The 13,920-nt window shown below is 39.7% G+C and overlaps 1 protein-coding gene across 1 annotated transcript; it reads left to right on the plus strand.

The window, feature by feature from the left end:
- The first annotated feature begins 22 nt into the window (after positions 1–22).
- LOC103134226 (Fanconi anemia group B protein-like) lies at positions 23–8,834 on the plus strand. Its single transcript, XM_007546373.2, has 8 exons — positions 23–1,298; positions 1,583–1,738; positions 1,837–1,926; positions 2,363–2,491; positions 6,115–6,287; positions 6,776–7,197; positions 7,279–7,519; positions 8,314–8,834. Exons 1-8 carry the CDS (start codon positions 390–392, stop codon positions 8,720–8,722), a joined length of 2,529 nt encoding a protein of 842 aa, XP_007546435.1. The 5' UTR covers positions 23–389; the 3' UTR covers positions 8,723–8,834.
- Positions 8,835–13,920: the final 5,086 nt, after the last annotated feature.

The raw sequence follows: 13,920 nt of genomic DNA on the forward strand, positions 1-13,920 counted from the left end.
CAAAGGGCAATTACCAATTTGTTAATTTGGCAAGTTAATTTTAAACATGATTTTTATCCACAAAAATATTTTAGCATCCATGATTTCTAAAACCTCTCATCTACAAATGACAATAAAAATAGCCAAAAATCCCTTTACAGACTGCTAAATCTAACTACAAATCGGAAGCTAACTTCAGTGTGAATATGGCGCGCTATTTTGATATGATAGGTCAGATAGGCCATTGTTGACGGTACTTCTAAGACCGGTGTGAAAAGTTAAGTTTGCGTCTCTGTTCTCTTTACACAGACACATTCAGCATATGGTTATCGCTTTATTTTCAGCATCTCTGCCACGAAAGCCACCGGCTCCAACCTGAAGAGAGCGAACCCGACAGGAATCTTCACACAATGGAGAAGTTGTCATCGGATGATTCGAATCGAAATGTCCACGGCCTCTCACACGGTGGCAAGATACTCCTATTCACCTGCAAACGTGATCCAGCCGTGAATGTAAGCGAAAGAAGCGGCCTGACGTTCCGCAGTTTCTACTTTGAACGTGAAGGCAACGCGTTCCTGAACGCAACAGAGGGAGCAACTGTAATCAGTAGGAAACCATCAGCTCATGTTGACATTGTGACGTGTAAATGCGCAGTAGATGTTCAGAAAAGGGTTAAAACTGCGTTCGTTTTGGTAACAAAGATGAGTGAGAAGGGAAGCAGCTTTAAGTACAGCCTACTCGCTCTGAGAAGCTCACACCGGCTGGAGCCCTGCATTGAGTTCAAGCTACCCTACCAAATGAAGGGTAAGGTGTCCATCCTTCAGGGCCCCACAGTGATGTGGAGCCATGACAACAGTGTGTCTTATACATCCCCTGAAGCAGAAGGCGTGCGAAAAATCCCCATTCAAATGTCAAAATGTCTTTTTGGAGAACTTCCCATCCAGAAAGGACAGCTTTTTGCTCTTGGACTTTCAGAACCACTTTTAGCTAACCATTCCCCAACACTTGGCTATTTGTGTGAGGGTGGACAAGCGTTTGATGGCTCTCTGGTTTTACCACATCCCTACATTTGCATCACACAGTGCATGCGGGTTCTCACTGCTGACAGAGTAGATGACGTGCTGAGATGTACTGTTGTTGCAGCAACTTCAAATCAGCAGCTTGTGCTTTTTGAAAACGGGACAGTAAAAGACACATGCGAGGTTCCCTTTGGGCAGGCTGAGGACATTCAGATGGCAGACACAGGAAGAAACGGATGTCTGTTTGTTGTATCCTTTAAACAGGGCCATGTTTGTGCCGTATGGAAGGAAACATTCCAGGTATGTATAAACTGGAGTCTACATTATTCCACAAAATGATTCACGTCCCTTTAAATTTTTCACATTTTATCAAAAAACAAACAAACAAAAGTTTAAGCTATTTTACTTGAAAGTTGTGTGATCAACAAAAACACATTGGTTAACTGTAAAGTGGAAAGTTGTTTTCAAATTAACTTACAAATAAAAATCTGAAAAGTGTATCCTGCATATTATGTATTCAGCCCATTTTGATCTATTAATCTCTAGAAATCCATTCTTATTAAATAAGATCAAATCTTTTCCAGATAGCCTCCTGTTGGTCAGATGTCGACTCCGCACACGTGGATGATTTCCTTGGATGTGGAACAGAACAGATTCTGTTGATCTTTAGAAATAACGGAATATCCAGCGGGCCACTGGAAAAATTTATCATCACTGACCTTTGTGGTATTTCTTACTCTGTAAGGCTTCTGCAGTTACTTCAAGCTATATTAATAAAGCTCCCTGTTATGGATAATACAGTGTCTAATAAAACCCCCCCCAAAAAAACATGTTTTAGTGTGGTCAAGGCTCTGAAGCACCGAAGGCAAGCCTACCTCCTCAGGAAAACTCACTCCTCACTCTTCAGGCTTTGGAATCCAGATTACAGGTGAGACTGAAACACATTTTAGAAGAACACCCAAAAAACTAGTATTTGTGTTAACAGCCTGACAGTACCACTCAAATGTCTGCATATTAGATGCATAATTCATAGGAAATTACGCGTATACACTGCCTGACAATCGTGTGGATACTGCTTGAACTTTGCTGGTTTACCACATAAAATCCCAATGCAAATACTCTGACATGCGGTGTTGTAACATAATAACATGTGAAAAATTCAAGGAGTATTTTTTTTTCCTTAATTAATTTAAAAAGCCATTTCTAGGTTGTGTGTATTGAAAAACAGAGTGCATCATATTCATGTTAGGGTATGTCTGTGAGGTTTGAATATCTTGACATTGACCTCTGTTCATTCATTTGGTGGTTCATTATGCATGCTGGTTGTAAGGATTTCTCTCAGTCAATTATTATTTGTAATTTAGAGTGGATTGATCGTCCTTCAAGAGCTTGAAAGAGAAGTGAGAGTGAAGGACAGAGTTCTGCAGCAATCAATCCAAGTCCTCACTGACGTGCTTTCAGGGAGGGAGACTGTTCTCAGCCAGCCTGAGCAGGTACTGTTCATGCACTTGTTTAACTTTTAAAAACTGGCTGATTGCACAGGCTCGCTAACTAGCAGTCATCCAATTAACAGCTGCTTGTGTATTCATGTTATGCTGCGCATGATGTCACTTAGGAATAATGTACTCTGTAAAATGCTCTCAGAATGACAAGTGACCAAAATAAGTAGCTTTTTGTAATAGTGTTTAATTTCCACATTGTTGTGAAGCTATATTGATGAAAATGTGCATAAAAATGACATTACAGTCACAGTAACTGACACCTCTAGTAATCCCTAATGATTAAATGTAACTGGATCAATCATGCCATAGATACTTAGCAATGCTGAGTTGATTTTAATTTGGAATCCAGGATTTCATTTGTTCCTCGAGGTGTAAATGTTTATAAATTATGCAAGACGAAGGGCCGTGACTCTTCAAAACGGGAATGATAAGAAACATGCTATTTAAGAAAGGCCCACATGCCTTGATCTTAGTGCAGAGTTCCTGTGAAGACTGGAAAAGTGCAATTTGGAATATGTGATCATGTCGGTGTTTAATGTATACCTGTGGAGCAATATTGATATATTGCGATCATGATACACCTGCAATATATTATGCAGCTCTGATTTCATTTCATTTTTCCTTCCTTTTTCTTGTTTGCTTGCTTTCTTTTATGCTCTTCCTAATGTCTGTCTGTCCGTTCGTCCGTCCATCTATCCCATACATTAAACCTAAAAATAAAAATAAAGCTGCTTTTTTTATTTTTAGTCAGATTATCTTTAGCTAAATTTAAAATTAATCTGATCCAAAACACATATGTGTGACCCAAAAAAAAGCAAACAGAAGAAATCTGCAGGGGTGTGAAAACTATTCTTCACAGCATTGTAGAACACCACAGGTCTAAAATGTGGGAGCACCTTCTTGTTTTTCTTCATCTGGCCTTTCTTAAAAACACATAATGGGCTCTGTAAATTTGGAGTTGCATGTACAGCATAATACAACTTTGCTTTTATTATTGTGTATTTAGGTGTAAGTATATTTTAGCATTATCATAGCTAAATAAATGTTAACATAGGAAAATAGTGGCTTAGTTGTAGGGTTAAGGAAATTTTGCTCCTGTACAACCGTACAGGAGTAAAAAAACAAATGAAAAAAATTACATTTGAATAGTATGTAATAGGTTGTTATGCCGGAAGAGCTTGCTTTGAATAAAGTAAAGTCGAAACAAGAAAACCTCAAATATTTTACAATTGCAGTAAAATTAATTCAGTTAAATGTCTTCAGACAATATTTATTTTTTGTGCAGTCTTTATCTTAATAATTCCAAACTTTTGCCCCATCCTCATTCAGGCCCAGTTTCAAGAATAAATCTACTTTTAGTTGAAGGAGGATGTTTTATGTATGCGGCGCAATGTTGTAGAGTTATGAGGACAGCGTCAGTTTCTAAGCAGGAGTGGTGAGAAAAATATATCTTTTTTAAATCCTGCACATTGTTTTTTTTTTTTGGACAGCTTCCCCACCCTATGACACTGGCATTTCTTCTTGGGGTGCAAAACCTTGAAGGGAGAGTAGTTCTTGAACAACCAGTCTTCCAGCCCAACCCTTATGTGTAATTCATGTAATGTCATGTTCATGTTATGAGCTGACGAAGATGTAAGATGATCTTAAATTTCAGATACATTTCTTATGTTGCCTTTTTTTTTCTTTTTTTTTCTTTTTCTTTTTTTTTAGATATTTTTGCAGTCAGGGAATGGAATTAATTCATTTCTAAAATGTCCATTATCGTATGATTATTTTTACAAGTTCTTCAGGCAATTTACCCTGACAAGTATTTGTTCTGCACTGGGTGACGAGTAGTAGAAATTGAATTAAAACTCGTCTGAACAAGTACTTTCTGTCACGTGTTAGCCCTGCTCAATGAACAAAAGAAAACGGTTTTACTGAAACAAAGAGCTGGCAAACAGTTTTGTTCCCTTCAACCAGAATGTTTCAGTGCAATTAGCTCGACTGGCTGAATTAAAGGGATAGTTTGGATATTTTGTGACCGTATTCTGGGCAGCTATTAAACGAAGTAAAAGTCTGCCGCGGTCAACTTGACTCTCCAGTGATCATCCAGAGTTGTACATATTGCAGACTGCTCCGAAGTTCTCCTATTCCAGAAGACCTAACTGTAGTAAGGATGCCGTTACCCACCTTTGTCTTTGCACAATTGTCAAACTATAGTATATATACTCGAGGGCCAGCGTCCTTCAACTTTTAGGTGCGTTTCTTTGTCAACAAGCCTGAAACACATAATTTGGTAATTGGCATGGCTCTGTCTAACCTGACGTGAGAAGGTAATTTAGTCCTTTGGATCAGGTGTGGTGGACTTGGGAAACATCTAAAAGCTACAGGATGCCAGCCCTCAAGATTGCCCTCCTGGATTGAATTAGAAGTAGAAGTAAAGGTATTCATCAGGCTACATATTTGACCTATCTTCTTGTATTAAAAATGGCAAAGCTCGCTTAATTTAGTGCTTTTCCAGGGTTTAAAGGATTATTTAGAATTGTTTAATAGGGCTTAGATTAGGACCTTTCCAGCAGCTTAGCAATATCCCGCTTTGGCCATTCTAAAATCTGTTTAATGTGTGTTTGGAATGGTTTTACTGGTGGAGCATCTAGCTGCGTCCAGGTTTCAGTCGGATGGCTATTTATTTGGGGTCAAGATGAATAATCACAAGGTAGTTCTTCTTTGATCTATCTTTTTTGTAAAATGCACCAATAACAAATGGCCCCTCTGCAAAGAGGCACCTTGACTCCCTCCAACCTATTTCTTGTCATTGTTTTCAATGTGGACAATGTTTTTCTCAATCATTGTCTCGTCTGACCATAAAACATTTCTCCTGAAGACATTCAGGTTGTCTGTACGTTCATTTTCAAGTTTTAGTTGATATTCTAGGTGTTTATTTTTGGAGGAGGAGCTTCCTTCTTGTTGATCTTAAACTCCCTTTACAGTCAAAAGATGCCTTAGTGGTTCCAGCAGTAACTGGTTCCTGCATTGTTGCTGATTCACCTGACCAATTTCCTTTTATCTGAGGCTGACACTTTGCGTCAGATGTCTGAAACTTTTACACAAACAATATTCTGATCTGTGTCGGGAAAAGAACCAAGATTTCTAACACATGGTGATGTCAGGTTTTTTTTAATTAATTAATTTATTTTTTTTATCGTTGCTGAAGCAGGAGAGCAGAACAGCAGATACATGACATCTTTGGCTGATGCTGAAAGTAGCATGAAGTTCTTAAACTTTGCTGGTCAGCTCAGTCGGTTTTCCCGGATTATGCACTGTTACACCGGCATATTCAAAGGTGTTAACCATTTAGCATTTCCCAATAGATACTCATCAACATAAAACATAATTAGTAAAAAAAGAAAAAAAAGTCAAAATTAACTGATTAAAAAACATTGTAGTATGACATTGTTTCAGTTTTGCAGCAGTACTCTTTAATTTCAAATAGGGTGGAGAAACGTTTACTGCGATTGTGCCTAAAAAGCTAACTGAAATGTTTGACATGAATTGCTGCTGCTGCTGCTGCTGCTGCTAGTTGTGTCACCCATCTGTCATTCTTGGTTACGGTCTCTGTGCTCTCTGTCTAGGAAGGCCTTGTTGCCCTGTGGGACAGTGATGAAGAGTCCAATGATGAGACTCCGGATGACAAGTTGCATGAAACGCCAGCGCTGTCTTCCAGACCTAAAATTGACAAGCTGTGGCATCGCATCACTGAGGAGCAGCTGGTTGTTGGACTGATACTAACCGCTGACAGTGCCATGTAAATATGATTTTTTTTTTTTTTTTTTTCATGATTTTGTACATCGTGTAGATTTGTCTGCGGCTGGAAGAGCATAGATGTACAAAGCACTGACTGGATCATAATTTCCTCTAACCTGTAGTTGCATAGCGTTTTCTGGGTTGACGGTTTTTCCCAGCATCCTGTCAGACTAAATTTGCAGGGCGATCGTCATCATCTTGTGTGGAAACGAGAAACTCTCTGATACCTTCGTCCACGTGTTCTTGCGTTACTTTGAGAAGATGTGAAGAAAAGCTCCCCTTGACACGACTGCCTCCGGCGCTCGTGCGGTTTTGTTTTTAGTCGCCGGTCTTTGCAGCTGATGCAACCTCACCAGCTTGTTGGTGTTTAATCAGTCCACCAGCTGCGCCACGTTCACACCGACTCCAACTTTGTGTTTAATTTCCAGTTTGATCGTGGGCTATCTGTGTGATATCTGATTGTTCATGATGGTGTTATTTTTGTTCCAGACCAGCGAGCGGTGTGAGCTTATCCCTCCTGACAGAGCCGGGCCAGAACTCGACGCCTGCGGTAATCCAGACCCGGAGCCAAGTGTTCTGGCTGCCTGCGCGCGGCCCCTCGACGCCGACGCTCTCCTCCCCATCGCCTGGCTTTGCGTTCTCTGAGCCCGCAGCCAAAAGAAGCAGGCAGCACATCGCCAGCGATGATTTCAGTGCGGGCAGACTGGCTGTGACTGCGGTGACCAAGCTGGCACCTCTGCTGACCTCTGGCTGTGTCAAGTGCCGTGCCATGCTTCATTACGCGGAGAAAGCGGAGGCTGTTTTCCCTGGAAGCGGCCCAACAACAGCTGTACTCCACTGTGGGGAAGTTTCATTAGACATTCGTAATCTTTGCCAGAAGCCGCTTCTGCAAAACCCTCAAATCAAAACAGGTAAACTCCAAAAAACTCGCAAACTCAATCTTTTAATCATAAAACAATTATTGCTTATCATTTTCTCCTTTTTATTTTCAGATGAGGTTAGAGAAGACCTTCTGAGTCTGTTGACAGTTCTGGATAACTGGGTTTTGCGCATAGACTCTCCAGATTACAGCTTGGGTGACATAGATGGCTGGATCAAGAGGAGAGAGGGTTTTAAAAAGATAGACGTGAGTCCCGAGTATCTGCTTTTAGATTCTCCAGGATCTTCAGCTCCAATGCTGCTGCGCTGGCATCAGATAAACCCTTTCCAAGGGGATTTATCCATCCACAGCAGGTAAACCATTTCCACTGATTGATACAATCAAGAAAGCCAAATTGCTGCCCTCAGGACAATGCACACACTGTAGCATTGTCGTGCTGGAACGTTAACCTTTGCCCCATTCTCAGGTCTTCTATCACCTATTGTCCCAGGATTGCCCTGTATTTAACTCCATCCATCTTTTAGTAAACTTTGACCAGCTTTAATCATTATATTCTCTTTATTTGCTAATTCTGAGCTACTTTGTTTTTGTCTATCACGTTATATCCAGTGAAGCATGTCGTACCATAAAAGAATTAAATGAGAACGTTATATAATGCAATCAGAAAACTGTGACCATTAAGAAAAATGGCATTTTCAGAATATTCATTGGTCTAAAATACCATAATCCTGCTAATGTGATTTAAAGCTATAAAATATCCAGAGTAGAGATTTCTTGTTCAGTTGTCGGCTGCAGTATCTCTACTGTGAGTATTAAATGATGCCGTTTTAGTGGATGGATACAGAAAGGCAGCTCTACTGAATTTCCATAAACACGTTCCAAGTTGACAAGCCTTTGAAGTTGGCTAAGGCGTACGCATGTGTGATATTCTCTCGAATATCAAAGAGATTTTGGTGCTCCTGCAAGCAGTGCTCTTAAAATTACAAATCCCACTAATGAATACTAGAAAGGTAGGTCTCTGGGAATCAGATGACACTCGACGAAAAATGATAAAAAGGCTGTGTCACTTTTTTTTTTTTTTTTTTAATCCATCGCTGTGTGTATATTGTTGTAACATGCAAAATCTGTTTCTATCCCTCTTTTGCAGCCAATTACAAATGCTCCAGTTCTTGGACTCCATGCTGTCGTACCTCCCTGATTCCTGCTTCATTCAACCTGTCAAGCGCGCGAGAAGTCAGAGCGCGGCTCAAAAATTAGCTTGTGCTCTGGAGAAAGAGGTGCTGTCACTCAGAGAGGGCTTATCCTCACTTCTGTGTGCCAAAGATGAAGAAGAGAGAAAGGAGAGGCGCGCTGGACATGGTGAAACCCCCGACTCTGGTTCTGCTGAGGATCTCGTTAGGTGTTGTAGGGAGGCGTGGCAGCAGAACGTGGAGAAGAACCGGTTGCGGCTGAACCCCGTGGTGGACGCCGGGAGGTATCGTGAGATGGTCCGAAGCATTTCACAAGTCAAGATGGATTCAGATTTGGCTGCTCTGTGTCAGCTGAATCAATCATAGGGACGGTTTCTGACCTTTTGTTACCCGTTTCGTCCACTTCAAAACCCCGACTCTAATAAACACAGATATAATAGATGTTTTTGTGTTTGGACTGGTCATTAAAAAAAAAAAAGGAGATGATGCTTCAAGAGCTATTGTGAATCTTCACTGATATTTTGACTACTTGATTTATGTGATAAGCTCCAAGTCTTTAAGGCTGGAAAGCCTCCGTCCCATCACCCTCATCTTCTGCTCTCTCCACTGATTCTTAAGTTGGGACCCAGGCTGAACCCCTCCAAAAGGTTAACGTCAACCCAGTCGGAAAAAAGAAACTGTTGGTAAAAATGCAACATTAATTTCAACCTAAATGTGGAAGGAATGTCAATTATTTTAGGCTTAACTGTAGGCCTGTACGGTATCTCAAATCTATATTTTTACTCTACTTTAATTATTTTCTCCGTGGTTCCTCTCATTCATTTCCTGTTTGTATTCCCTCCCTTTATTGACTCGACTGCTCTTGTGAGTCAATTGGACATGAACTACTGTGCCCTTAAATTCAGTCAGTTATGCAACAAGGAGAATTCCCCTTTTCCTCTTTTCATAAAGCATATGCTTCACACACATTAAGGCAACCAGAGCCACCAAAAAATACATGCAAATAATAATAAAAATAATAATTAAAAAAAACCCCACTAAATTGTGAAATGAGTTTACTCAGGCTCTTTAGGTTTTCATCTGTCGTTCTCTTTGGCCGGATGTTCAGTCTTCGTCTGTTGGATCACCCCGTGGGACTCGCAGCCCTAATCGGATACTGTCGTGATTCTGTTCCCTTCTTATTCGTTGCACATCCCTTTAGGCCCTCCGTGTTAAAAAGGCTTCTTTAATATCTGTAGCTGCTGCCTCTGCTGTGTGCTATTCTGCAGGGAATAAAGACTAAAGTTAGGGACGACAGGTCGTGGCAGGGAAAATCTTTATACATTTTCTGGCTGGTTGTATTTGCCCAAAAGCTTTTAGTGGTACTTTACCCCCATGGTCAAAGTATTTCACCCTTCACTGATTTAATAAAAAAAATAAATAAATAAAAAAAAAAAACAGTTTTTCTTTTGATGTCGTGCAGACCATCCTCACTGCAGTGATATTCAACTCAATACAGGAGTTAGATACATAAGGTCAGTGTCAGCTTGACCAGTTTGGCTTTAAAGGACGAATGTTTTTTCTTTTCTTTTCTTTTTTTTTTTGCAGTTTGTGTTTACCTTTAATATAATTTCCATTGTTGTTTTGTAAGATGCATATTTTATTGCTGTTATCATTTTTCAGATCTGGATTAGTATGGGGAAAAGAAAAAAGAAGTAAAGAAAAAATACAAATAGTTTTCAGATTTCTTTTTCTGAATCTGTGAATGTCTTTTTGTAAATAAAGTGCTCTGACATTCTAGTTTAGATTTTTTCCCCCCACATAACCACTTCAAAATTAGTTCAACTCATTGATTATTCAGTTTTTTATTTACTGACGGAAAACCCAAGAACAATTTCATTAATTCGTCTTAAAAAAGAAAAAAGATTTAGCTGCCAAACAGCCTTGAAACTGCAGTTTTTGTTTTTTGATAGTACTTTTTCAAAAAGAATAGTCACACATGCTGCTTTAAAGAAAGCTCTGTACTTACCATCCAGATTTTATGAGTTTATATTTTATAGACTTGATATAGAACTAGTCCATGATATATTGGTCCACATCGTCTCTACGTGGACGCCTTCTTTTCCGCCTTTCATCCCACGTATGAATAACACACTCGCAGCTCTCTTTGGTGTGATAGTCACCTCTGTCACTTCACACAACAAAGGACAGAGTTGAAATTTAGCAGTAAACAAAACCAAGAAATAGCCCAGGGGGAAATGGATCTCATGTGGAGAAGAAATTGTATCTGAATCTGTGCTCTCTTTATGTCTTGACTGCCATCCAAATGAAATATTTGCTTTGTTTTCTGATTATCGTCTGTTAACGTGTATTCAGTCTGAATGGTAAGAGGATGCTGCAGGGTTTTCACCTGCTGAAACCTCCCCACCTGCCAGAGTCTTTGATTGTTTTGTGCGACTCATGGGAGTTGTTGCAAGCGGTCGGTATCTTACCTGTAACAAATAGCCCTCTGGATGACCTCTGCTTGATCACTTCTCTGGCCAGAGACTTAACCTGGTCAGAGTTGGGCATATTGTTGCCACATTACAAGAACAATTCTGCAGCAGTTGATGTTAATGATGATATTATTTTATTTTACTTTTTGACATATCTGGTTCCTAAATCCCAACTTTGCTTTAAAGTATTGGTTATAATTTGTACTTTGTATTTTGCCCTGTCCGTCTTCCTGCCAGCTCTGACCCGTTTCCCTGTCTCTGCTTAAGAAACTCATCACCACAGCATAATGCTGCCACCACTACTTTTAACCATGTGGACTGAGTGTTTACGGTGACATGCAGAATTAGTTCCAGCCTAAATATAGAGCGTTAGATGTACACCATGAAGTTAAATTTTGGTTAAATCTGTTTGGAGCGCTTTCTTCCGTACGTTTGCTGTGTTTCCTACATGACTTGTTGCAAACTGCAAACTGAGCTTTTAGGCGCTTTCATTCAGACAAAACATTAAAACTGGTGCATTTACATAAAGGTATTAAACAGCAATAGACATTTTGTTTCTTATATACTACGCCATAAATTCATTCACTTAGTACTATATTTCAGCTACAATTTCAAACTGCAGATCTTGTTCTCCATGCAATTTGAAGTTGGTTTCTTTTTTTTTATTGTTGCTTTGGAGAGACTTATCAGTTCTTATCCAACACACACATATATATATCCTATAAAAATATCTTTGCACATTCACCAGGATTTTATTAGGATGTTAAGATAAACTGAACAGAGCAGTCACAGCCCATTAATTAAAATGCTATGCAGTGAAACGTTCAGTTTCTTTACCTGCTGTCTGGTATTGATCTAGATCACATGGTTTCCACTCCTGTTGACCCTGGATCTCACTGTGTCAGTCAAACAGAAACAGAATTCACTGATTATACCTACTATATATCGCTGATGCTTAACAAGGCTGTGTATGGGATTCTGTGAGCACAGAGCTCCCATGATACAGAAATACTAGTGCTTCTATACTTTCAACATTGTTTCATCTTTACTAGATATTCGGATTTAGCTATCTTCATGTTTAATGCAAAATTATAAAGATGTTTTTTATTTATTATTTTTTTATTTTGTGTCATTACAGACAACAAACGGCACATAAAAGACGAGTAATGCTACTTTGATATGCCAGGCAGCCATTTTCTGGTCCACAGTTGCCATGGATGTGCTTGAACCCAGGTTACCAGAAGCTGCCGGTCTTATATTTCAGTTAGTCGATGGAGCTTAAACAAAGCCAAAAAATATATATATAAAAAATAATAATAATCTGCAGAAATCTAGTGAACAGTTTTCCACTTTGTCCAGTGTATGCTATGCTGTACAAGTTTTTTGTTTTTGCTCCAGTTTAGAAGTTGAAGGAATGTCACTCAATGAATCATAATATATTCAATCGGTGACAAAGTGATTTAGTTCATTATTTATGTCTAAACATCAGAGCTAGTTCTGGTGAAGCCGTACTCAAAGTGCTCTTAACAACGTTAATTTCCAGCATTTCTCTCCCACCAGTCTTATCAGCAAATGTGCAGCTGCCATGGCAACCTTCATTTCCAGCTTCTCCGACACCTCAAAAAGCACTCTTAATAAACCTTATGAATGAGGATAAACAGGTTTCACGTTAAACGGAGTTAAAATGCGGAGGTGCAAGTAATTTCTTTCTCCTCTAAATTGCTTAGGCCGTTAAATTAAGCCTTGCATTTAAAAAGGCCTATAACTGACATCGAAAGGTTGGTGTAGAGTGAGACTGCAAGGGTGACGATTGTTTTGAGTTACTCATTTTTAAGTCTTGCATCTTGAGAATTAAAATAGCAGCTGAACAAGCTAAAGTAAATCATCCCTGCGGCATAATGCTGCCAGTACCTTGCTTCACAGGGAGAATGTTGTGTTCAGGGAGTGTGTTTAGTGTTATTGTCCTGGTTTAAGGCAAACCTTTGCTGATTACATCTTCCCATCAATCAGGAATTGCTTCCCTGTCCCTGCTGAGTAAAGGAATGTCCACAGCATGATACTGCTACCACCTTGCTTCACATGACAACTTGCACTTTCTGAGCTTTGGACCTCTGCAGCTCTTCCTCTGCTGCTTCTTTGTCTTTATTGGAGAACTCCAATGTTCTCGAATACATCTCTGATGTTTTCTATTCACAGGATAGTTTCGTTTATACTGAGGTTAAGTATCCCATAGGTGGAAGTAGGCTTCTTCTGAAGGTAATTAGATGCACCAGCCTTTATTCTAGGAGTAATATAAAAAGAAAAGTCTGCTGTCCTTCAGCAAGGTTAAGACTCTGCAAGGTCTTAACCTTGCAGAGTCCTTAGAGCTGTTTGGTTTGGATGCATCTATTATCTGGGAACAGATGACAGAAACTTCACTTGCATTCGCTGGGTTGTGGAATCCATTGGAGAAGTGAATAAGGTGACAAATGTATTTAGGTTTGTGGAAATACACCAGAAAACAGAACTTTGGTCACCATTGCTGAATGCTCCGAGTGGTTGTGCATCAGTGCAGCATGCAATAAAAATAAAAAATAAAAATAAAAAAACAGGAAAGCTGCTCTTCCTGAGATAGCTGCGAGGGTCAGTGCATGAAGTGATCAGGCTGTTGGAAATAATTGCACATTGACAGCTATGTTGAGTAGGAAATTACCATGATTTGCTGTGCAGTCGCCTCTAATTACAAAGGTGAGCGCACATTTGAGTGTTTATCTGAGCAGACTCATCATCACCTGTCTACACAGATGTACTAGAGTGACATGGTCAGAGGAGTCATCCTGTAGCTTGTTGCTCATAAGGGAACAGGGAGGGGTAGCCTGAACTCTAGCCCTGTGGATCTGTTGGAGCATAATGCTCTAAGCCTGGGAGTCAGACATTTTGGAAATGATCTCCATCAGAACGACTCCAACAAAGGAAACCCAATTCAATATGTCTCATATTGAATTGATGCAACGCTTTCATCCTTGTACAGTGCCTTGCAAAAGTATTCATGCTCCTTTTTCACAATCAACCAATTTGATATACTATATTGGGATTTGATGTAATGCTCTC

Source organism: Poecilia formosa, unplaced genomic scaffold (assembly GCF_000485575.1).
Source record: "Poecilia formosa unplaced genomic scaffold, Poecilia_formosa-5.1.2 Scaffold16, whole genome shotgun sequence".
Lineage (NCBI taxonomy): Eukaryota > Metazoa > Chordata > Actinopteri > Cyprinodontiformes > Poeciliidae > Poecilia > Poecilia formosa.

What these genes read in the sequence shown, in the direction of transcription:
- LOC103134226 (XM_007546373.2), top strand. Translation starts at nt 390, where the DNA reads ATGGAGAAGTTGTCATCGGATGATTCGAATCGAAATGTCCACGGCCTC. An exon ending in CTTTGGAATCCAGATTACAG is followed by an intron (nt 1,927 to 2,362) that starts GTGAGACTGAAA and finishes TTTGTAATTTAG; the next exon opens with AGTGGATTGATCGTCCTTCA. An exon ending in CTAACCGCTGACAGTGCCAT is followed by an intron (nt 6,288 to 6,775) that starts GTAAATATGATT and finishes TTTTTGTTCCAG; the next exon opens with ACCAGCGAGCGGTGTGAGCT.